Source organism: Battus philenor, unplaced genomic scaffold (assembly GCF_028537555.1).
Source record: "Battus philenor isolate CCGP_79_NKW_IND1 unplaced genomic scaffold, ilBatPhil1.0.hap1 SCAF_6, whole genome shotgun sequence".
Taxonomy (NCBI): domain Eukaryota; kingdom Metazoa; phylum Arthropoda; class Insecta; order Lepidoptera; family Papilionidae; genus Battus; species Battus philenor.
The window spans coordinates 11,384,786-11,410,712 of record NW_027181726.1 but is presented as its reverse complement, the minus strand read 5'-3'; the positions used below and the strand labels follow the sequence as shown (position 1 = coordinate 11,410,712).

General features: G+C 32.1%; 2 protein-coding genes across 2 annotated transcripts in view; both read right to left on the bottom strand.

Moving 5' to 3' along the window:
- Positions 1-8,983: 8,983 nt before the first annotated feature.
- Positions 8,984-15,167, bottom strand: LOC137930228 (uncharacterized). Its single transcript, XM_068773424.1, has 5 exons — positions 14,845-15,167; positions 14,059-14,205; positions 13,902-13,982; positions 13,499-13,579; positions 8,984-11,365 (listed from the first exon to the last, which is right to left on the bottom strand). Exons 1-5 carry the CDS (start codon positions 14,983-14,985, stop codon positions 9,857-9,859), a joined length of 1,959 nt encoding a protein of 652 aa, XP_068629525.1. The 5' UTR covers positions 14,986-15,167; the 3' UTR covers positions 8,984-9,856.
- Positions 15,168-16,795: 1,628 nt separating this feature from the next.
- The window catches only part of Rab26 (RAS oncogene family member Rab26), an 89,078-nt gene continuing 79,946 nt past the window's right edge, over positions 16,796-25,927 (bottom strand). The window contains exons 4-7 of the mRNA XM_068773677.1: positions 21,017-21,127; positions 18,620-18,728; positions 17,501-17,611; positions 16,796-17,166 (exon numbers count right to left, since the gene is read on the bottom strand). Of these exons, the coding sequence (XP_068629778.1) occupies positions 16,925-17,166; positions 17,501-17,611; positions 18,620-18,728; positions 21,017-21,127 (573 nt within the window). The 3' untranslated portion in view covers positions 16,796-16,924. The remainder of the gene's footprint in view (positions 17,167-17,500; positions 17,612-18,619; positions 18,729-21,016; positions 21,128-25,927) is intronic.

Below are 25,927 nucleotides of genomic sequence, written 5' to 3'. Positions count from 1 at the left end.
ATAAAAAATTAGAAACAATAAATCAAAACTTAAGTAGTACTGTTTTGATAAAAATGTTTAGCTTCTCAGAATTATATATCCATCTCTTTCTAAAGTACTCGATGTAGCGCTAAATTCAAACATTCGTGAACTTAGCAGCTGTTTCATTGAAGCGGGAAATACAAATTTTGCTCGTTTTAATATAATTAATGTTTTATAAAAATGTTTTAAGGTGTATTAGCTTTGATAAAACTGCCAGTTTGTGTATTATAATAGTGATAATTTTTTTATTGACATGAACTTATAAACTTTTAATACTTTTTCGTTTACAGAAATTTAGTATTGCCAACTTTAAAAAAATTTAAACTTTTCTTTTGAAAGAACAAAGTAGATGAAAAGGAAATAAGAACAATTTTTGTCAAAGGAAGTATATTTTAAAATGTTATTTTATGAAATATTAAATATAATTTAATGATTATTTATACATGTTAATAGAAGTATTAATCAAATTATCTTCTCGGCGTTTTCTTTTTTTATCGTCACATTATTTTAAATTCTTTCCATTTCCACGTCGAGGTTGCTAAGTGAATGCCGGTAAAATAAAATAAATAAAACACCTACTTAATCATGATATGTGCAATTATTTATCATAGTGTATCGCTTTACATATATAGTACCTAAGTATTGTTTAAATAAATTACCAAATTTCATTTAAGGTTAATTGTGCGATGTTATAGTGTAACATAATTAAATTTTATTTTTTCTTTACCAATAACCTACAAACGCGGTAATGCAAATATTGATTTCAATATTTCGCTTATTCATATATTGAAATAAATCTATTACACAGTTATTCAAATAGTTTTATTGACATAATTATTTACTTATATGTTAAAATCTATATATCAATTTTCATTCACAGACTATTTTAATTTTTAATTCGTTGAATGAATGAGAACATGAAATGTTGATATACGGAAATCTATATAACTACAGATTTAATTTATGTATACGTATATGTAAAGAAAATTATAATTATTACTGTACTCCACAATTAATTTTAATTTAAGTCGAATTATAAGATACTTAAATGGTCTTTAAATAATTAATTTATCCATATTTAATTTATAAATTGATTATTTTGAGATAATACTACGCATTAATAGCTGTAAAACTTAATAAAATTAAATCCGATTCTCCAATTGGTTTACATTTCAGCTATAAACTGTAATTTTGCCGATTATTGTCATTATTGTAATAATGTGAAAAAAGCGTGATTTTTTTTTGCTGTAGGCATTATGCCAAAGAACTTTAAACAGGTAGAATCGCTCTTGAAATGTAGCTGAGCTGGGCGTTGGATCTATGAGTATGGCGGACACGATGACCTTTGTTCTTGTGACGGTTGCGCGCGCACTGCGAGCCTGGCTGGGTCTGCAGGGTTTGCCTTAGCGACGAGAGCTCGCGCCACATGGACAAAAGCCGCTTCTACATTCAGTCCGGTTTTCGCTGACGTCTCCATAAACACGACTTGATATTCTCTCGCTAAGCGCTGTCCCTCTTCGCGCCTCACCGCCTACTCTAAGCCGCTATCCAATTTGTTTCTTGTAGGGTAATAAGATTGCATTTTCTCGTGTTATAACTCAATGATAATATTATTCAGTTTAACACATATTTAAAGTATTTTTATTCATAAAAATTATCACGCAAGTTACTATTCAGTATAAAAATATTTTTTTAATTAAACTGCATGACGGTTAAAAATAATTCACTGCTATAATTTTTTTATAATATTTTCATTAAAAGCCTATATTTAAAGTATTGTTTACTCGAAATTAAATTTTTTAAAGTAATGTCGTAGCTAATAGATAAATCCAGTTATATGGACGCCAAGCATTTATCTTTTCTCTTTCGAATATACTAAAAGAATAAAATGTAAAAAAAGAATTACCGAGGAATATAATAACCACATCGTCCAGTGCGGATTCGCGTATCTCGCCGAGTCATGCATGTTTGTTAAAACTGATGTAAAAGGTCAAGTCTTACAGAAGTAGAAAGGTTATTACAAAAAAAAAACATGCATTTATTCACCATCCAACGAAGAATCATATGTACGACAATATTTAGAATTACTTTGCCATTATTCTTACCAATTAATAATTTAAACAATTCATTACAGTTTGTATCTTGGTATAAATGCTGTTGTTTTTGTTTTTTGTTAGGAGCATTATTTGTAATTTGTCTTAATACTTTAATATTTCATAGTTTATTATATCTAATCATTTATTTGCTGCCTATTTAATCACGCTTGCTGTTTTTTTAGATTACATCTTTACTTTGCTTTGTACTATAATTTAGTTAACCTGTAATTATATAACCTGATTTTAAAAATAGTACTCAACTAATATTTTTACAAAATAAAATTAATAATTCTTATATATGTGTATTCATTACGTAGAGGCAATTGATAATGGTAATCAATAAATACCTATGACCAATCAATTCGACCTCAATGGATGGCCGGAATAATGATGTCGCGGGTCTTACACTGTAATTATAGATTCCGATGTTGCTTTATAACAAATAACAAACTGCTCTTTATACTACTATTATAATTAAATGTATTAAATTATTATCCTTATTCAACTTGATCAATTATAACCAATTTTACTAAATAACTCCTAATCTTTTGACTTTTACGTTAACTAGCTTTTGCATTTGAACTGTTTATAAATTTAGAGTGTAATCTTAAAGGATATAGATCCAATAATAACGAGTGTTGTATAAAAAATAACCAATCGAAACTATGAACGCAGATTCTGAAATTCTGCCTTGTCAACTATTTAAAAAAAGTTATTAAATGACGTTTCCACTGTTCTCTTTATTTGTTTAAAGAACTTTTTTTTTCAATTCCATTATAAGAAAAAAATGCAAGAAGTGACAAAACCGTACTCTACGTGTAGATGTGATCCGGTTTATTATTTTTGCCTACCTGAATCCACCAGCCGCTCATACGCTGGTACCTGAGAACGAATTGAGGTCATAACTGACCCATGCTGTAAAGTAAAAAGTATATATATATTTTATTGTTCAAAATGTTGTAGCATAAACAGCACTGACATTAATACGATCTAAAGTCGAAGAAACAAGGCGCTGTTCGCTAATGCTTTACATACAAACTTTGCGAATAGTGAATATAGATTATGTATCATTATTATGCAATGAAAATAGTTATTTATTACAGATATTCCATTTTCTTACTTCGAAATTTCGCACTAGGACAAATTGGACAGCAAATAAGTTTTATTTAGTAATTCTTTGTACAATAAACAATTATAATTGAGCTGTTTTTTTTTATCCTTCGGATGTGGCGATCATTATTAAATAGGAAATATTACGTAAATATAAACATTAATATATAGTAAAAAATAATTTAGTAAATAACGTAATCGTTTAGTGCACTTTTTGATATAGCTTTATTTTACCACAACTATCTTGAAAATGAGTATTTTTCTTACAATTAATAACAACGACATCTGGTTCTATTATTTTTACAGCAATGCTTTACGTTCGCATTTTGAATCAAAAGGTACTTTATTTACAATGTAAATTTTTTATAAACGATCATGATGACCGGATTAAGATAATTATTATATGTTTAATTAAATATGATGATTGAATTAGCTTGGTTACGTCGAATAACGAGTAATATTTTTTAGCGAGTAACTAAATTTCAAAATCGATTTAATTATAGATGGCGTTTTAAAAAATGTATATTTATTTAAGTAACATAGTACAAAAATATTCAGAGTAATTTAAAATTATGAAAGAAATATGTAAAAATTAGTTTCACGACTTTGGGCATTACTCACGCACATTTATCTAGTAGTCCATGAGTTAATTTTTTGTAACGGATGGCCACCATTTTATTTGTAAATTCGTCAGGTTTTAGCGGACAGACCGCAGATGGTGCGTAGCCTAAATCTCGTTTTATGTAGCAGAGAGCTGAGGCTCCTAAAGAAGCTTACTACTTTATTGATTGTTTGGTCCCCTGATCCAAACTGTTCTGGGATAGGTTTAGTTCAAAGAATGTCTTAATACGATAAAGTGAACCTTTTGTATATTTTTCCAAGTCTTTAAGAGACTATTGAGACAATAAAACGTGGGATTATGTTTGTCAAAAATAAGTCTTATATAGCCCTAATATAAATGTTATTAACATGTTTCTTTTTTTTTTTTCGTTTTTTTCAAGAACAGTCAGATACAAATAGTACAACCAAACAGATTTTATTACAACTTTATTAATACTTTTTGCGAAAATACTCTTACTCCGACCTCTTTATTAAAGGAGCAGCGCCTGTGTACTTCTACCTTAAAAGTTTCATCCCCCGAGTTTTGATATGAAGCGCTGAATGTAAGTATTCTGATCGAGCAATACCAAGATATAACTTTGGAAAGCAGGCGACACATATCGATATCAAAGCTAAAGCTCACTAACCATAAAAGTTCAGTTACTGGCAGGTGTATTTTTGTCATTTACGTAGCTCAGTAAAATGATAAGTAATTTTCCTAATATCACTTTTAATATTTATATTACCGTATGTTTATTCCATTAAAAGTATGCTTGTTAAACCCAAGATTACTATTATAAGAAAAAAAATAAGTTAATATTTCTAATCACAAAGAAAGGTGATTATACTGTATAAGCTTGAAATTTACACGGGCAATATATTATAATAGTACAAACAAAGAAATTCTTTCTTAGAAACATTACAGCTTAACTCTTACTATAGCGGTGATTTTAAGTAAAAGACCCAGTTAATTGTATTTTTATGGCCGGCCGACTACTCGCAACCGTAATTAAAGGTGGGATTTAAAAAAAAATTCTTAAGAATAGAAAACATAAAAATCTGTATTAGTATAATTTTAAGTATTCAATAGAAAACTGAATGACAATAATCTCATTGTATGTTAATGACCTCAATACATTAAGTTCTAAAACAAGTAATGTTAATACTGTACTAAACTCTCGTTTTTTAAGCCATGTTTAGTTGATAAAAAATTCGGATAAAATCTCAAACTATGAATGGTGTTGAAATGTTAAGATATTCAAAATATTGTCAAAAATGTAAAAGTAACAACAACAACAGTAAAAGCTGCTTATTCGTGCGAACCAATTCCTTTATTCGCGGCTAAAAAATTCTTTATTTGGAGATTAAAAAGTACACACATAACAATAAAAGCATTCCAATAGGTCTAACCTTTTTTTTTTCGGTGGGGGAAATCTTCTGGTATTCAAGATGCCCTGCCTCTGGGAGGAGGACAGGGGTATGTGGGATTCCTACCCACTAAAACCCCCCCTGGTGGTCGCCCTCTGCGCTAAACGGGGGACCGCGGTATCTCCCGGTCAGGGATCGCCACGCGGTCTTCCCTCGCGCCTTGCTATTTTTCGATAGTCCGTCCCGGGGTATGCGTGGATACGCTACCCCCGAAACCCTCGTGGTACTATCACGATGATTTGAGACCATGTCGAACCATCGTCCGCCACAGAGTCGCCGAAGCTAGTGGGAGTTTAGAGCCCCCTCCCTAAACTCCCGCGACTCCGAAGGCCCCGTTTATGGTAGGGGAGCACCATTCATCGGAGGGCCGTCGCGAGGCACGTCTCTGCGCTGACAGCGTCGTCTCCGAGCGGGATCTGTCCTCTGCCGATCCCGTTCGGCTGCCTCCTTCTGGACCATGACGGTCTCACAAAAAGAGGCCACGGCCCTCCACGCCGATGACCCACTCAGCATCGCCGACACGACTACTGGCAAGGAAAGGTCCTGTCCGATCTCGTCCGCCAGAATCCGCCGCTCCGACTGCCACGCCGGGCAGACCGCAAACGTGTGCGAGGCGGAATCCTGGGCGGCCCTTCTGCAGTGGAAGCAGTTCGCCGTCGCTTCGCGTCCAATCCTACCCAGGTAATCACCAAAGCAACCGTGCCCGGTGATCATCTGCGTAAGCCTGTAGATGAGCCTTCCGTCTCGTCGCTGCATCCAGGCCTCGAAGACGGGCAGGATCGCTCCAACGACGCGTCTGCGCGTATAGCGCTCTTCCGAGAGCTTAGCGCGCCACGTCGCGAGCGCCTTACGCCGTTCCTGCCGTCTGACCGCCTCGAGCACACGGTCCGGCTCACCACCGCCGTCTCGGCGGAGGGTGAGGACTCGGTCGTAGACCTTCGCATCCGACTCCGCTAGAATGTCCAGGGGCGGAAAGCGCGCCAGGACTGTCGCCGCCTCGAACGATATCGTGCGATATCCGCGTACGATCCGTATGGCCATCCTCCGCTGGACGCTGTAGATCTTAGTTCTACAGCGTCGACCAATAGGTCTAACTTAACCTAACCCAACGTCCATTGTAAATGGCATTAAATGGACTTGTTAAAAAAAATACAATAAAGTTTGAAAAAGACCAATAAGCACTGGAAACGTGACGTTTAATTTTAGTTAAACTTAGTTCTTCACTAAGTTTAAGTTCTTTTTATTCCTTCCTTAATTAAGTTCTTTTTGTACATTGATCCATCTATGAAACGAAATCTTATTTTCAAGAGCCAAATTGTATAATGCGACTGCTGCGTATCAGACTGAATTGATGGAGCTTTTAAAAACTGCACAGCAAGAGAAATTAATCAAAATGCCTTAAGATAATTAATCAAAATGTTCAAAAACTTTAATTAGATTGATTTTTCATATAATTTTTTTTATTTTGTCACCTAGGAACGCATCCCCTCATAAATAACCATTCTGTATTCGCGGCATATTTATGGGACATGTTACCCGCGAATAAAGAGCTTTTACTCTATTAACCCTCAAATTCACCTAATGGCAATATCTAGTTTCGATTAATTTTATTCAAACAATAAAAATCAATGAAACGATCTTCATTTAAGGGTTAACACAAAAATACAATCGTATTTATTGTCTAAAGTTATCGACGTGTGTTTGAAACACACTTCTTATTAGTTTATTTAGATTATGAAATTTGGCGACCATGCATTTAAGTGTTAATTAAGATAAAAAATGGTTAGTAATGTAAGTTTTAATTGAAAATAAAAGAAACTAATCAAACTCAAATATGTCTAATTACGACGATATCTACTAGTAACAACATAAACCAAAACGGCATCAATGTTTACGATGCTGGTCGTCTTCTCGTTAAAAATAAGCTACTAATAGCTCTTAGGCCATAAGTCTTAAGAAATGTATCTTTTTAGCGGAGTACATCTCTTCCTTTATTGATTCGTAAGATAACATTATCTTACTGCACATGCATTATAATAACATCGTCGTTGTCAAAGATATTAATATCGATATTAAACAAATTCCGAAGATCCTCAAGCTTTTTACGGGATCGACTATCCTTCTTAGCAATTTCAGGGCTCCATTCCCAGAGATTGCCGGATGCACAAACGATGCACGCTATGGTTAAGTCGTAAAAATCAGCAATGTCTAGTCCTAAATATACTTACGAACCTGTTATTATATCTCAGGATACAACCAATCGATAAAGGCTTTAAAGTACCAAAAATACCTGTAAATCATATAAAAACAAGAAAATACCCTCTCTGACCAAGTTACTATTGTTATTTTGGTGTAACACCTTATCCTAGTGACTGTATTAAGATCCTTTTGTTTTGTAATTTAGTATCACATACTTTCTTTGTATTACATATAACACTGAACAGCTTGTAACTACGGGAGTTAAGAGTGACCCAATATATCGTATTTCGAATTTTCCAAAAACACCGTTTTTTATATTTTGAGAGCCAGATATTTTATGGAACACAAAGTCAGTATTATATTACTGCCGCCGATTGTATTGTTAAAAGTTTTTACGGTAAGTTTTAGGGTGGACGTGTTTTAGAAGGGTGCCTAATACTTTTGGTTAACTATGTTTGTATAAATACAAAGGTTTTTAAGTTTTATAACAGCTATAATCCATCGTCATCCACAAGAATGGGGCAAGAATTGTCAAAAATTGTCGCCCGATTTCAGTTTTTACATCAATCGTTTATTTCATTCTTGAAGTATTGAATATGGGAGTTTCTTTCATTTTTTTTTAAATGTAACCATCTAAAATCAAAGACGCCTTCTGCAAAGCATAAGTAGTAGTGTCGTAAATGTTCTTACCGAAATATAATTTGAAAGTAAATCATATATAAATTAGCCATTGTAATTTATTGAATATTATTGGAATTTATCATGATGGGCAAAATAGTGTAATAATAAATAACACAATAAATGGGAAAAGGTTTATAATAATAAAATAAAAAACTCACTTTAATTTAAAAATAAAACTAACAAATATAGTCAAGGAATGACATAATAAGAGACTAAAATTAAATTCTCTAAGACAGTTACACTGTTGTCTAATTAACAATCGCTAAAACCGTCAAGGTTAATTTCATTTATCACTCGCATCCAATCTTTAGTTTCTTTTCATATTAGTTCAGAGATCAAACGTGTCTTATTCTTCAGTTCAGAAAGCGAATATCAGTAGCCCCGTTTATGTAAAACTGATCGCACATCGAACACGGAAAAAAAAACCTTCGCATTGTCCGCGTGTGTTTGACGAAAGGTCTAGAAATACTTTTCAATTGTCACCGAATGATTTCGACGGAGTTATATGCATGGTGCGATGGGTAGTTTTGTCCTGGAGCGTCCGTGTGATGCATCCCTCAGTAGGCACTAAAACTTTGATGTCCTACTGGAAAATGTCGCAGTAGCAAAAACTATCCTTTTCACTTGTATAGTGTTTCTTCATGTGAACTACCAGCAATTACCGTTTGAAACGAGAGTTTGAACTTGTTTTATCCATAGGACATTGGTAAGGCACCTGTTTAGTGAACTCTTTGTCACATATGATATACTATTCTTACCTACTTGGTATCTAACCATCTCTGGAGGAATAGCAACGCATTTCTGTTTTTTGTTGACGACGTCACATCCACTTGTAGTACCTGTGTTGAATAAGTTACTCTAGTCTTGTTTGCATCTGCTCAATGCCGACCTCGGAGTCATTTTAATACTGATATTGATGTGAATGCCAAATTTCACAAACGAAATTTTGCTTTAATGACTGCGTTGAATTTCAAAATTGATGATTTTGCATAGCAAGCAAACCATATTAAGGTCGACCAAGTCCATGATCACCCTCATACTCAACTTCTAATCCTTTAATTATTTTCTGTTTGCTAGCTCTCTGTCTAGCGTCATATGCCAATAACTCTGATGTGAACACCTTAAGATGTTCATGTAACTACAATATAGTATTCACAATTTCTCGTAAATTTTGGCAACAGTACGATTTTTTGTCGGAAAATTGATTTAACAATTTGTGCAACTGAACCTTCCTCTTTTTGTCACGGATTGAGAATCAGAAATGTAACTAGCACTAGCGTTGATAATCCCATGCCTAGCTAATTTGTTTCCATGGACTGATGACATGACCTTTTTTAAAGAGGTTTTTTTTACACTATTGTTATCTTTCTTTTCTCACACAGAACAATCTCGGTCGCCATTAGTTCTGATTATCAGACTTTTCAAATCTTCCCGCATGTACAGCTAATGCGTAGCCTTTAAAATCTTGCATGTCCCAAAGTACGCTGCAAGTACAAGTTGCACGATATAACCCGTACTTTACCCGTTAGGAATGTGCTTTTTCTCCCCAAATAGCCTCATCTCTGAACCAGGAATTGCAATGCCTGGCTGGCCATCTTCATGCACTTCATGCCATCTTAGACATGTTTCGATATCACCTGTGTCCTTAGAATTTTGCTAGCGCATAATTTACATGCTTACGTCCTAGCATTAAAAATATCTTTTTATTGGACTTTGGTGTCTTAAGGTTCATCTTCCAGTACTAAATCGTCAGTAATTCCGTCTTTGTTGTAGATAATCTTCCATAAATCAGTGCATGTTTTGGACCACATGTGACTGAGTAAAGCGCCAATGTGGCCAAACGTGATCAAACAGTTGTAACAGGTGTGTTTCGGGACTTTCTGTCCATTTTTTTGTAAATGTTGTATAAGTGCTTTACGTCGTGTATGTTCTCTTTGACAACACAGGCATCTTTTCGTGTTGAGTTGTTCAATAATGTCCCTATATTTTAATATAAAATCTCTTTGAGTTTTTGTTACAAATAACTTATCAGGTTTTTTCACATCATCTTCGGTTTCATTAAGGTCGACAGATTCATCAAGATTTTCTTCTTCATTCATTTCGTTATAATAAGAATTATGCATGTCCACATTGACTTCTACAATAGGAGCAATAGGAGGTAAGTCGTCATCTTCGTGGTTATACACTAACTGTTCTTCATCATCTTTTTCCTGTTTCCATTCTACGCTTTCTTTAGTTTCGCCGTCTTCCCTAGCATCATTATTATCAACAATGTGCTTCTCATCTCGGCTGTTAGTAGTGTCAGTAATAAGATCAATTTTTTTTTCATTTATTTCAGGGTTGTTTTTATCATCATCTTCTATATTAACCATTTCATTCACTTCCTCGCCTTCGTTTTCACCATCACCTTTAACACTTGCCCCTTTTTTTGTTCGGAGAGTTATTGCAATTTCAGTGTCTGTCTCCATATCTATGGTATCGTAATTATGACCTTGATTGTTTTGCATTTCATAATCTATATCCGCATCCTCTGGTTGATCGTAATCATCTTGTTCATAAAGCATAGTTTCCAATTGAAAAGATGCTATTTCTGGTTCAGATATCAATTTTTCTGGGCTTTCTGGGGAAGTATCAATAAAATCAGGTTCTGATACCAAAATTTCAGGTTTTATTGTTAACAAAGTTTCTAAGATTCGCGGTTCCTTTTTCTTTATTTGCAAATCTTTAAGACCTTTTAAACGAAATGGATAAGGCAGGTTGTTTTGAGTAACTTTTGGTGTCTTCGTTGGTGTAGGTATTGATGAAGCAACAGCAGGATATCGAATAGGTTTCGCATTTAGCCTTTTTGGAATCGGTTGCATTTTTTTACTGATCGGACTTGGCATAAGTCTTGCTTTGGGATCATCAATCGATTCAAGATTAGGTCTAAGTTTTGGTTGCATGTACACATTGTGTATCTTTTTGGCAGATATTTTGTCTGTGTGTCTATCAAAACTGTGTGAATTAAGTTCATGACGTTTAGCGTTATGCGGATACCTATATGATCGTCCACACACAAGGCAGTCTTTTGAAGCCAGTTGTTGGATTTTTTGTCGGTCTCGCAATGTTTCCCCTGCTGGTCGCGTAAGTTTGATGGATACTTCCGGCATATGGGGTACATGAAAAAACGTTTCACTGGAATTGTTCATCTCTTCATCATCTTCTTTTTCTTTATTTTCGCTTTTCATTCCCTGAAAAAAATATCATACAAAAACTAAATAATGTGATAGTAAATTGTATAACTTGTAACAGGAACTTTCCATACCTAAATTTAATGCACAAAATTTGTTAAAGGAAAAAATTGTTTGTCTATTAAAACACAGCTAAATAATTAATCAACAACTCAACTGGTAAGTAAGAATGGAACATGAAGCTCAAACATAAATATTTCTTTAATGAAAAACTATAGACAATTTACTTAACAAAAAAAGAATTTTAATGAACATAAACAAAAGAAAGAGATGTTAATCATAATGTACACTGTTAATATTCTCAACATGAAGTTGCAATTAGTTTCTGGTTATTTAATAAATGAACCGTTCATAGGCAGTAAAAAAAACTTTAATCTGTACATACAAAATAACAAGTGTGACTTTCTTTTGACAATGTACAAACAAACTTATTTCATTAATGAAAAATTAGTAAACATTATAGTAATAAATTTTATGAATTGTCATTTTTAATAGAAATCGATGAATTAAAACAACTAACTTGCTATGAATTTACTTGATATATCATAAACAGATTTTAATAATATATTTTAAACTATATGGATGAAACAGTATCCTCTATTTTATATTTTTCCTTTGAAAAATGTCATTGTACAAATTTGCAAGCAGTTAACTGTAGTTCTTCTATCTTGTTTCAAAGACTATGCATATATTCTAAATCTTTCTACCTCTCTTTTAAGGTTATTTAGATTATGAAGTAATCATTAAGTCAATTTGTTTTCTCTTCTTTTATTGACTCATGGTCAATTACTTTAAAAATGTATGCCTATCTAGTGGTATTCTGAAGACCATGTTACTTGTGCATCAATTGCAGCTACATGTAGTAACATGAAAAACAAGAAATGTAAGATGAGAATGTAAAATAAATGACCGAAGAACCAGTTTTCTTAATAAATGGTACAACTGTATTGCTATTGCAAAATTGAATAAAGGCCTCTATAGATTTCCAATACTACCTGCTGGAAATGGCCTGTATTCAAACAGGGCATCTGACCATCTTGTGGGTAGACATACTTTAGCCTATTGTAATTACTATGACAAAAACCTGGATTGATTAGTAGTCTAAAGTTTATGCAGGAAGGTAAAGAAGTGTCATTATCTCAAAAATATTGAATTGTTTCTGTGATTGAATATAAAGATGGGAAGAACATAGTATTAGTATGCTTTATGGCGGCAATACTAAAAACTGACATTCTTTTTGCAACTTTGCTTTAAAGTTCAACTGTATGAACTTTAAAGCAAAGTTAAAAATTTTATATAAAAATTTGAGAAATTTAACAAGTACAATTTTGAAATCATGTTTAAGTTTTATCTTGTCTTATTTTAATCAAAAAGTATTTCATCTATTATGAAAAATTTCCTAAATGTCTTGTGTAGTTCTACAGTTTAATGTTAATATGGCAAATGCCTTGTGAAGCAGGCTCATTACATCATACTACGTTTAATATCACAGTCAAAGTCAAAACTTAATTTTAAAAAAATAATTTAAAGCTGTCAAATTTTAAACCATCTTACACCTTGTAAAATTGCCATAACTTTTAGTTTAATTAAATTTTGTGGAACTAGATTAATTAAAGCTTTTGCGACAAGTCATTTGAAAAAATAAAAATAATCTGTAGTAATTTATCAGAAAAATAACTTACTTTAAGGCCTGGCCTTTTCACACACACAATAGTAACACACAATAGTTTTTAAAGATATTGTGAACTTTTTAACACTTAATGATTTTTCTTTTCACTATTAACCTTTGGTACTAAAGGAACACTTTGAAATTACTTATATATTTTTACTAAGGCATTTTTGCCAGCAATAAACTTCTAATCAATGTCCATAAGTCAATATGAAGTCAATGACCTCATTTTCTTGAATCATATGCAATAAGGTGTGTTCTCAATACCAAAACAGATAAATGAATCAAATATTCAATCAAAGGGTTTATAAATTATTCTCTAATAATCATTTTTAAATATTAAATTATGATTTCATAAAAAAAACATAAGATTACCACTAAATATTAGATAATATATACAAAGAAATCTTATTCAACATTTCTTAGAGTATTTAAAATTATAAGACACATAATGTATTCTTTACATTATCATTCCTTCGAGTAAGTCCCAATGAAGCCAAAATAGGTGGACCTTCTGGTTGAACTTTACTAGATGTGGATGCATTCTGAAACAGCAAATTAAAAAGATTGACCTTTCTCAAATCATTTGTTCTGAAATCTATTGTTTTTATCAACAAATAAAATGGATTTAAATGAATATAAAATAAACATGAAATAATATTAGAATTATCAAAATAAATTATAACAAATAAATATAAACCGACATAACATCAGTTACATTTAGTAATTATTACTAATAAATGTAATTGCAGAGTCTCTTTTTTGATTATTCTTATTTACTTATTATCAATCGTTTTACAAATGTACAAGGTGCAAAAAGGCAACCCATTTATCTTTTAGAGTATTTTAATTTTCCATAAGACAAACCTTAAGATCAGCATATGAGGCATCAACAACCACTCCATCATCATAAGCATCATCTGACAATGGTTCACTTTTTATTTGCACCTGAGGAAAAATAAATTTGAATAGACAACAATTAAGTTGACAATTTAAAGTCATGGCGAATAAAGAAAAAACAAACCTCTTCTAGTTGAATGCCATTAATTTTAATCAGAGTCTGTAGTTTGTTTTGAGTCCTTTCACACACAGCTTTAAAAATATGCCAGTTATTAACATTGTCATGGCATTTTTTGCAAACATTAGTTGGGAAGTAGTCATCTTCGGTAACCTGAAAAATTATACTGAATCAATGTATGACACTTACTTGTTACACCTGGATAGGGGAATCAAACCTCGTCTCGTCCATTGAGTGAGACTATTTAAGAAGAAAGGACGTAGATATGAGAAAAAACTGTATAGGCGCAGGTAATAAGCACACCTAACGGCTGTTTCTCGTCCGATTAACCGGCGAATGGCAACAAGTGAACCCCCTCGAGTCATTAGGTCTTACTGTTACTTAAAAAGACACAAACACACCGACATTCACATCTTTTAGCGCATTTAAGATATTTCTGACCGGCCTGACAGCTGTACTGACCTGGTCATATACGATAGATCAATATGTCCAACGTCATGCCTTTTTAGCGACATGCAGCCTCTCTTCCGGCCAGATCCCGGGAATAATGCCAACCCGACTCTCATGTGCGTGCTATGCCTTACTGGCTGCAAGGAACGTAATGCATCGCCACCCCAAAAGCGGAGGAACATTACAAAATCGTGGACGATCGTACGACAACTTCACCTAAACACAACATTGCCTATCATTACTCAAACAAGGGTTAATAAAGAGTTCTTGGGTCACCAAAGATCTTCTAACACTCTTCTAACTCAAAACGTCATGTCAACACATAATACAGATATAGCTCACCTCTACAGACACGCAATCTCTAATTTTCGATGCTAGGACAGGAGGTTCCTTGTTATCCGATCTGGTTTTAGGAAATATAGGCAGCAATTCGCCTCGAGATGACAAGCACAGTCTACAAACACGATCATAATTCACACGCATTGTAAACAAACAAAATTTTGAAAGAATTAACACCTATAACATTTAATTAAAGGTTGCCATGTCACCACGAGAACTTCAACACTAAGCACATCGGTCATGCTTGAGTATGAAAACTGCTGATGATGAGCATAAAAGTCGATGTTCAGCCTGATAGCTTATTATAGTTGTTGACTACCTGTCGTTCTGCGCATATACGCCTAATATGGCGTCAGGGTGACCAACCTCAGGGCTCAAATGCAGACTTCGTCAACATTTTCAAAAAGGATCATAGCGATCTGCGAGTAGTCTTACTAAAAATATAAAGAATAGCAATTTGTAATAAACTTATGATTTTATTACTAATCTTATTATTTTAATACAATAAAACTCAGAGGGATTCTTTATAAAATCAAAAAAAATAATTACTTTTTCGCTTTAATGCACTTATTTTAAAAAAAGTATTATGTAGTATTTATAATATGTTATGGTAAAGCAAAACAGATTAAAAATTTAAGTATTCAAATATGTAAAAAGTTTTTTGAATATGTTTAGTATACCTGAAAAATATATCCCTCTCTCTTTTTAAAGTACCAGACGTGGCGCTAAATTCGAACATTTGTGAATTTAGCAGCTATTTCATTGAAGCAGGAAATACAAATTTCACTTGTTTTAAAGTTATAGATATCTATGAACAAAAATAATCAACATTTTTTAAATTGCAACTATTTTCATACAGTTTTAACATTTGTTTCTCTGTGACGATTTGTCCTATTGACATCTACGTACAAACTTTGTTTACTTTTTCGTTTACAACTAATTAGTGTTGCCAACGTTTTCGTTTTTAAAAAACTATTTTCTTGCAAAAACAAAGTATATTCTAGTAGACTAGTCTTACAAAACACAAAATTTTTTGATGATTGAAGTATGTTAAATATTTTAATTTTCTTCACATTTTAAATTATTTGTTTTTATTTTTTACCGTATCTTATTACATTGTATCCGTTTTTACGCTAAGGGAACTAAGCATGTGCCATAAAAACATAAAATAATGAATAAAACATCTATTTATCTTTAATCACGATATTTTATTACAAGCAACATTTAATACCACACGTTTACACAAATGTTATATTTACTGCTGAATTGTTTTTATTATTTATTTAAATTTTATTACAATTGTTGAGTTTTTGATAAAATTATTTATTTGTGTATAATCCTTACAGTAAATTTAGATATATACTACTACACATTCATAGTATCAATATATCGCTAAAATATATAAAAAAAAACTTTAAGATTGAGTAAAATAATAACATTTTGCAGTGTCAAGGTTATGGGTAAATTAATTATAAGTATATGTGAAAAAATATAGATTTTAATGTTCGTTAATTGATTTATCGTAATTAGTTTATTTCAGGGTTATTTAAACAGTGTCATGTAGAAAGTTATTTCAGACAATTATTATTTCTAACAACGTATAACTATGGGTAGCAATAGGAATAAATAGTCTTTGTTTTAATTTAGTCAATGGATGAGAACTGGTATATGAAAATGTCTTTTATATAGATATTCATCTTACTATAGCCACATTAATTCAGTGTCATACATACCAATTACTTAAAAACTAATGCAATAATTGGTTTTCTTCTAAATATTGAAGATGAAAACAATTTTCATTTTAAAACAGAATTTTTATGTAGTTTGATTTAGGTCTTAATGTTTTTAGTTTATTGGTTATATTTATAAATTGATAGTTATTTTTATACTTCAACGCATTAGTAGATGTAAATCTAATTTTGATCAAATCCATGGCTACAATTATTTTTAAATACATTTAAGCTATAACTTTGCTGATTGAAAAAAGCGTGTATTTTTATTTGTTTTATATACATAATATGTTAAAAATGTATTATAGTAGATGTGTTACGGTCTTGAAATGTAGCTCAGCTGGGCGTTGAATCTACGAGCAAGGGGGACATGATGACCTTTGTTCTTGTGACGGTTGCGCGCGCACTGCGAGCCTGGCTGGATCTGCAGGGTTTGCCTTAGCGACGAGAGCTCGCGCCACATGGGCAAAAGCTGCTTCCACATTCAGTCCGGTTTTCGCTGACGTCTCCATAAACGCGACTTGATATTCTCTCGCTAAGCGCTGTCCCTCCTCCCGCCTCACTGCCCGCTCTAAGCCGCTATCGGATTTGTTTCCTGTGGTATTAAATCATGATATATTTTCGGGTAGTCGCTTGGTTATACACTTGACACAAATATTTAATGATAATGAATTTTTTAAAGTACTTTTAATCATAAAAATTTACAAAGATTTTTGAGTGGATTTTCGGTATCAATATAGGTTTTTACTTTAAACATTGTAAAACGGTTTAAAAATTAGAACAATTTGTTTACATATTTTTCTGTATAATATTAAAAAATCCTCTGTTCAAATATTTTTCAATGTCCGTATTCTTGGTCATAGACAGTTATAATGTTTGGCATACGGCATTAATCTTTTTACGGATATATAAATCAATGAAAAAATTACCCAGTAACATAATAACCACATCATCCTGTGCGTATTCGCGTATCTCGCCGAGCCATGCGCGTATGTTGTCGAAACTGGTCTTGTTGGTCACGTCATACAGCAGCAGGAGGGCTATTATGAAAAATAAACACATTAATGCACTAATGATCTTGTGTACTATAATATTTAAAAGAACTTTGCAATAATTATATAATCATGGATTTGGAATTAACAGCCATATTTTAGAAATAATTAAGAATCTTTAAAATAAATAAACTCATTATTAGTATTCATTTTTAAATGTGTATTCGGTGCGTAGAGGCATTTGGTTATAATCAATAAATATCTGCATCCAAACAATTTGATCTCAGTTGATGGCTGACATAATGATGTCACGGGCCCTATGCTATAATTAACGAATACGATGCTATTTCTACTGCTATTATAAATAAGTGAAATCAATTATTATACTAATTTAATTATGGTACGTAACTTCAACTTTTTTACTTTAAACAGATTTTAAAATTTTATTATGTAATAAAATATTTAGGATATTTATAGAATTAGCGTTAAAGTTTTATATTTATATTACTACTCAGGAGTGTTAGATTAAAATTAAAAAATTAAATTGTAAACGCATATTCAGAAAATTTAATTAATTATGGTACATTGATAATGGCTGAGTACAAGGAAAATATTTATTATTGCAATTAGTTTAAGGTTGATTGAATAGAATAAAATTAGGTACGTTTTAAAACTTCATGTATTTTCTGACTGAACAATATAATTGTAATCCGGTTTGTAATATTGGACTACTTGAACTCGCCAGCTGCTCTCTCGAATTAAATTGCGGTTATAATTGACCCATGTGATGTAAAAAGCATATTAATACATATATGTTTTTTGGGTTAAAATGTAAATTTTACCATAAAGGAAATATTTGTGTTTAAATGAAAATATAATTATACTAAGTTATATAGTGTAGAAGAAGTGCATAGTTCATTTTATTTAATTATAGATGACGCTATAAGAAAATTTAGAATATGTTTTTTTTTTTAATATAGTTAGGAAAAATATAAAAAGTAATTACATATAACGTAAAAATCATTTATAAATAGTTTTATAACTTTAAGCATTTACCGTGGGCATCTCTGTAATATGCATGAGTGACGCTGCGAAAGCGCTCTTGGCCCGCTGTGTCCCAAATCTGAAGTTTCACTTTGACGCCGTCAACAGTGACTACCTTATTCTGCAAAGAGATGGCGCTATAAGTATCAAATATTTCAACGTCAGAAGAATATTTCTGTAAAATTTAATCATGAAAATTACTTTTTTTAGAAGATAATTTCAAAAAATTATAAAATTAGCTTGTTTCGTTGCAATTAATACCCGCGTAAAAATTATTAGACATATAAGGATTAGACATATAAAAAAGTTTTTTTTTTAATCTTGACATGTCGACTTCTGTCATGATCCGAATTTGGGTGCATACTCTTCTAGCTTTAATTCCTAGGGAAATTATTAAATAATGTTTTTTTTTTAAATTTGCTAACCGATACGTTTCAAACTTGCATTACCAGTCATCAGTCGTTACATTCGATTTTCATACAATACAGTTTAATACCATTCATTGAAACAAAACATCAAAAAAGAATTACGACGATATCACAATGCCGCTTGTAAATTAAACTTCGATATCCCAAAAAGAAGGAAACTTTAAGGGTTTTTATATTGAGTTATCTCGGCGGGCTTTAATACCAGCCGGCATCGGATGTAATAAATCAACCGGTAAAAACCGCAAACAAAAAAAGGTTCACGCAACAATAAATCACTCAGTGATGGAGTCGGCTCTATCACAGCTGCGACTTAGGGGCGTGCACAGAAAAAGCGCGTCAAACTTAAACACCAATAGCGTGGTGGCAACCCAGGCGCGTGCAGCCGTGTGCAGACGCGACTGGCCCGCTCCGACCGAACCCTTGGTTATTATTAGTTAATTGCTTTTTTTATTACACTATACGGCATCAAAAAAGAAACAATATCGGCCTCATACTTTTTTATTGAGTGTTAATAAGTCATTTGAATGCTTCTTTTTATTTTAACAACGTTATATTAATAATTAGTCAGTCAATTTTAAAATAACTTTCATTTTGTTTTGAATTGTTATGTTTTAAGCATAAACTTGCTCTTTGTTAACATGGAACTATAATTTCAAAATCAATCAATATAAAATTAAATTTGCAATGCGCGTGGTAAAACATACAGAAGATCAATCAAGAAGATAAAAAATACAGGTGTAAAAGCTTTAAAATAATAAATGTGTATAGGTTATTAAGTGTCATTTAATGTATGGTACACGGTATCCAAAAATAATGTAATAACGTAATGATAATATATTAATAACACATTCTTAAAATTCAGACAACTACACATTAAAATTACTTTTATTTACTTTCTTGTAAAGTCTAAAGTTATTTTTGTTTTTCTCCGACAGAAAAAATAAATTAATGTAACATTTTTCAGAGTGATCACTTTGTATATAGTGCTTTAAAATAGGTGCAAAAGTTTTTTGCTGACAAATAAGCTATACCAATAACCTTGTATCTTGCATTGGTAGTTGGTAAATAAGGTTGTATTAGGTGACAGATGGATGTTTTATGTCCCGATTTTTATAATATCCCTGCTGCTTTCCATTTTTCTTGATAAGAAACTCCAATTTGATAACAAAAATTGAAATTCCTGTTAAGTTTGATTGTATTACTCAAAACTTACCGTGTCTTACAATGAATAGGAAAAATAGACATCGCGTCGCAAGTATTTAGTATACGTACTAGGAGTAACGGTGGAAAAAAATTCTGGCAGCTTCTTAGGTATGTTTATAGAGCATTCGCGTTAAGACAGTGATCTTAGTCATACTCCTTGACCAATTAGATCACAGTAATATAAAAACCTTTTTTCACATTTACCAGATCAATGGCCACCCGCAAGAATCTTAAGGCTCGACAGATGGCTGTTCTGAGTGCTATAAGGTTTGTTCACTGCCGTTTGTCTATTTTTGTTTATCTACGGATCTCCTTAATCATAATTCGATCTTGACGAGAAATACCGAGAGCCTGTGAGCTTGGCAATGAGGTCCGAATTTCTTCGATTGATTCATGACAGTTCGACTTTTCAAATTGATAAATGGTTGTTGAGTGACAATAAGAGACTACTTTTTAACATAATTAGTCTATAGTTAACGATTTACTTACTTAATTTTTTTATTTAATCAATTAACATTCATTAATACAAAATTACTACTGGCCGTCTGCGTTAAGAATCCAGTGAATCATCATTGTCCGCTGTTCTAGCCACATCCAATAACCAATCAAATCATCTTTAATTACAAAAATGTTTTTATAGTGATTAATTAAAGCCATAAAGCAAACGTAATGGCCAATTAAGCATACTAGGCCCGCGGACAATAATAATTAACTGATTTCTTAACGCAGGCAGACTACGGCATTATTGACGTAGTAATTTCTCCATGCATGGATGTACCCGAAAGTCGATGCCGACAGTAGAAATGTAGTTTCCGGCGAGGAAGGTACCATCGCGGAAGCGAACAAGCATGCATGTCTTGCCAACACCGCTATCTCCCAGAAGCATCACCTGAAATATTTAAGTCATTAATAAATATAGATGATCATATTTGCTTTAAATATAGCTTTAGCATAAACAATAGCGATGAAGCCATGCAGTACGCATTAAAATATTGAATAACTGAAACCGGTCGTAATCCTGAGTAATAGTAGTACTCGTATGTAGCGGCCTAAGTCGAGATTCCCTTGGGAGCCTTCGGGCTTCGCTACTTAAAAGGGGTCTTGAAAAGGTGGTAATAATAATAGTTTTAATAAAAAAAATACAAAAGAAAAAAATATAAAGTAAATAAAACAAAAGCTATGTAATCTGTGATAAAATGTAAAATTATCAAATTATAAAATGTAAAATAAAAGATAAGATAAAGTTAAAAATAATGAGAAAACCAAAATCTGTGAGAGTAAGGAACGAGGCGATGAATGAACGGTAGAAAGTAAGTAAAAAACAGATAGAAATTGTAGAATGTGAGTAGAAGAAAGATAGATCACGTGAGGTGTGACAGAAGAGCATGAAAATAAAAAAGAAAAGAAAGTGAATCATTAAAAGATAAAAACGTCCCCGTTCCACAAATAAGAGAGATAACGAGACCCTAAATAGTGGGGGCCACTATAAAAAATCACCAGATAAGTACTCAATTTGCCAATATAAGAATAACAAAACACCTTTACTTTAAAAAAAATAGGCACTGGTCAGCGAAAAAATGCTTAAGCGAAACCTATGTCCTGAATATCTGCTAGAAGATATACTTAGAATATTACAAGTATACTTAAGAAATACTTAAAGAGAATTCGAAACTTTAGCTATAATTAGTTATAATAATGCTTGGCAAAAAAGTACTAAAGTTCAAATATTAAGGAGCAATAAGTATAATAGTGAAACTTCTCTGTTGAGTTCATATATCTCGACTAACCTTTCCGAAGACATCATATTTATCTTCTTGCTTGGATTGTTGTTCCCAAGTCTCCGTGGGTGATGGAGGTTCGCTGTGTGGCATGGCGCCAATCTCTTGATCACTTTTGTCGTCGTCATCCCTCGCTTCGGGTAGGTTCCGGGCCCATGTCGGCCTTACTCTGCCTATGACTACCCTTTTCTCCATCTGTCTATTGTCCATTCCGTTTGGATTCCACATTATCAGTTCCGTCACTATTTAAATTAAAAGCATTTCACTTCTTCTTGTCTGTTATTTTATAACTTGATTTAAATTAGTATTAACAAATCTATAATAATTTGACCAAATCGAGTTATGATCACCACCACGTATCTTTATAGTGCGTAAATAAATTTCAGCAGTTATTACGTAAAAGATTTTTTAAATGGTAATTATTAATTGCAAAAAAAAAATGCATCTGGGTCATATTTTACATTTATTTTAATTACAGGTTGCCAGTAATCCAAGGAGTTGTCATGTTCTTGCCAATTTAAGCCTTTATGTTGACAGTAACTTGTATAGAACCAGTACATTTATAAATGAAAAAAAAAACTACTGAATACGTAAGAAGTATTATATATTCCAAAGTGAGTGAATACTTTTGAAAAAGCCGTTTGGATTATAGCATTTAAATTTTGGATCGCGTACAGAATTTTTAACGACTTTCTTGAAATATATAATATTATTAATGATGTATATTACATGGCATTAATGGATCGAATGAAATAAAACAAATTTATTAATTAATAATTTTATTAATTTCGATTTGAAATATTTGCTCACTCATTTTTTATAGAGTTGACCCACGGCAACTCTCTGAATTTTAAATATGAAATTTGGCATAAATGAAGTAACTGTGGCTTATTTTAAAAGCAAAAAAAAAACATCTTATTGGGGCTTCTACTAGTTGAAATTGATGTGTCATTTTTGATGGAGAGTATGATGTGAAAAGCGAAACTCTTAATATGTTTTTCTTTGATCCAAGTATTATTGGGTGAAGTGTTGCTAACGTATTGGTCACAGGCCATCCAAAAGAGTTCACGCTTTCATTTATTCTTATATAGACAAGAAAGCTTTTTTACGGGACTAGACAAGACAAAAAGATTACATTTTGGTTTCGTTATCATTATCATTTCAGCGCAGAACTTACACTGCGGGACAATGGCAATGGCAATGGCTTTCAAGTAGATTTTATATAGGACCAGCTGGAAACGACCTGTATCCAGCGTCTTTGCGACTAAGAAGGTCTATTGCCTACCTTATGAGTTGATGTTCTATGCTACTATTGCCGGTTCGTGGTTCATTCTAGAACCTACTAAGGTATGACCCTTTCCATGTCTCGTTGAACGACTGGGAGATTATCAATGAGGCCTGAAGCTTTTCTACAGCCGTGATAATATTATAAGAACTTTGTGTATCTATTAGTTTATAACAGAATAAATTGTCATTTACATTAAACAATTTTAAATCAAAAAGCAAAGATAACGACGCAGACACAAACCGACAAGCGTTAATTAAATTATAACGAGTATCATATGTAACGTAAATAATATGATACATTATACATACTCGGTAATCCTCAATTAAAAATGGAGGGCGTATGGCAGCTCGTTTAAATAAAATTAAACATAATGCTCATTGTATTTTTTTAATTAAAAATAGAATGTAACATGTCTAATACATTTGATATTTCACTAAGATTTAATAAAGTTTTGCGATAATTAAACATGCTTAAATAACTTTTATCTTTATTTGCCAAACGAATATTGCGCTCTTGACAATTATACCAGTGCAAGCAAATGAAAGAGACAGAGGATAAAGGCTAACAATGACTGTGAAGACATTTAAAAATGCGTTTACACGTGTCTAATTTTTTTAAAGGTGATAAACATTGTCAATTCGAATATTATAATTTACATGCTTCATATATACGTACAATAAATGATATTTTTCTAGTTTGATATAACCTAAATAGAAATCCATTCAAAAACGAGTCGAAGAGTAAACAGTTACTAATTAATGAGCTAAGTATGGCATTTTTCAGTGTCAGTTCTGCCCGCTGAAAATTTTCAAGTAGTGTGAAAATTTTCTAACAAGTTAATTTACATCAGATCGAATTAGAAATGTAGAAATCCATAGACGAACGAAAATAATTGACATTACCGAGCGGATTGTCAAATTGAAGTGGTGGGGAGAAGACCACGTAGCGTGCAGTTGAAATGCCGTGAAAATGTGGAGACTAAAGTTTTAGAGTGGTGCCTTCGGACCAGATAGCGCAGTTAGAGAAGTCCAGCCACAATATGGACCTTGCTAAGGTCGCAGGAAGATGAGGAAGATGAGGAAGATGCTATTGGAAATCTATGAGAAGTCCTATCACCAACAGTGAATATCTTACAGCTGAAATCTTGATAATTTATAGTAATGATAATTTATATCACCTATACCATCTTGATGATTATTTTGTATAAACGTTATTGAACTCCGATATCAGATAATTACATGGATAATGTTAGACGTATATCTCTTGGCGAAGAAAGTTTTGTATATCAAATTTGATGTAATATCCTCGTAATAACTATAAAAAACAATTATTTTATGAAATATAATGAAAATCCATTACATCATATGAAATTTGAAAATGTAAGATATTTTATGTTACCTAAAACCAATAACCAACTTTCGAAAATATTTGCTCGATAAAAGTATGATATGTCTAATTTTTATTAACACCATATTTATAGTCATAAAAGTAATCCATTTTTTTAATTGCACTAAATAAGTATTATACAAAAACTGTCAAAAATGTGTCTCGTGCTATGTTTAGTTATAAAAAGCTTTTAAAGCCACGCCAGCTATTTTAAAACCTGCGAAATTCTTTTGAAGCGGGAACAAAGGGTAAAAAGATTCTTCCCCAAAAAATTTATATTGAGTCTCCTTTGTTGTCTTGTTAAGTATCATCTCGTAATATTTTGAAACTCTATTTCGCTGTTCTTGATTTTGATTCTCGTTTATGTATACATACACAGGGAGCAGCTTTGGTTAAAGTAAAAATACGTAAATGTTTTATTTTGCACAAAATTTTATAAAACAGACCCTTGTTTAAATAAGTGATGTTTGTATAAATTTCACCTTGTTATTTTAGGTATTTAAAATGATAACCGTAACAAAGCTCGTTATTTCAGGATTATTTTAAAAACAATATATACAGGTTGGTTCCAATGAAACTGTACAATAAGTAGTGAATAATAAAGACATTAATGTGACGTGTAACTGTTTTTATCATTAAATTGACAAGTTGATGGATTTGATCCTTATTTTTTGCCGTGTCAACGATCAAAGATTGTAGATCCATTGTTTGTTCAACAGGCGAAAGAAACTCTGCGAGACAATATATTTTTTAAATTCAAGGTTATTCATTTAATAAACATTGAATTTAATTGTACATGGAGGTGTACATGTCATTCCCAAGGAGTGCTATTTTGAGTAAGTTGTAACCCATAGAAACGTTCTATGAATTTTTTTTTAAATAAAAAAATAGAAAAATTTTCTAACTCGACGAAGACCAGTCTTAAGTTAATAAATTAACGTTCATTCTGTAATTGTAAATTCCTAGTTATTTGATGTTAAAATAAACTTATTTATAGCATAATTAAATCGGGAATAATAAATAAAACATGAAGTCAAACAACAAGCGATTGTTTGAAAACACTCTGCTTAAGAATTGTTAGCAACTCATCGCTAATTAAATTTTAATAATGAAACTTAACTAAAACTATTATTAAGTCTTTCTAGTTACTGTTACTATTGGTTGTCGCTATGGGTGCAGAAAAATCTCTAAGACACTTATTTATACTTATTCTCTGTTGAAATTGATTCTGTTAGCC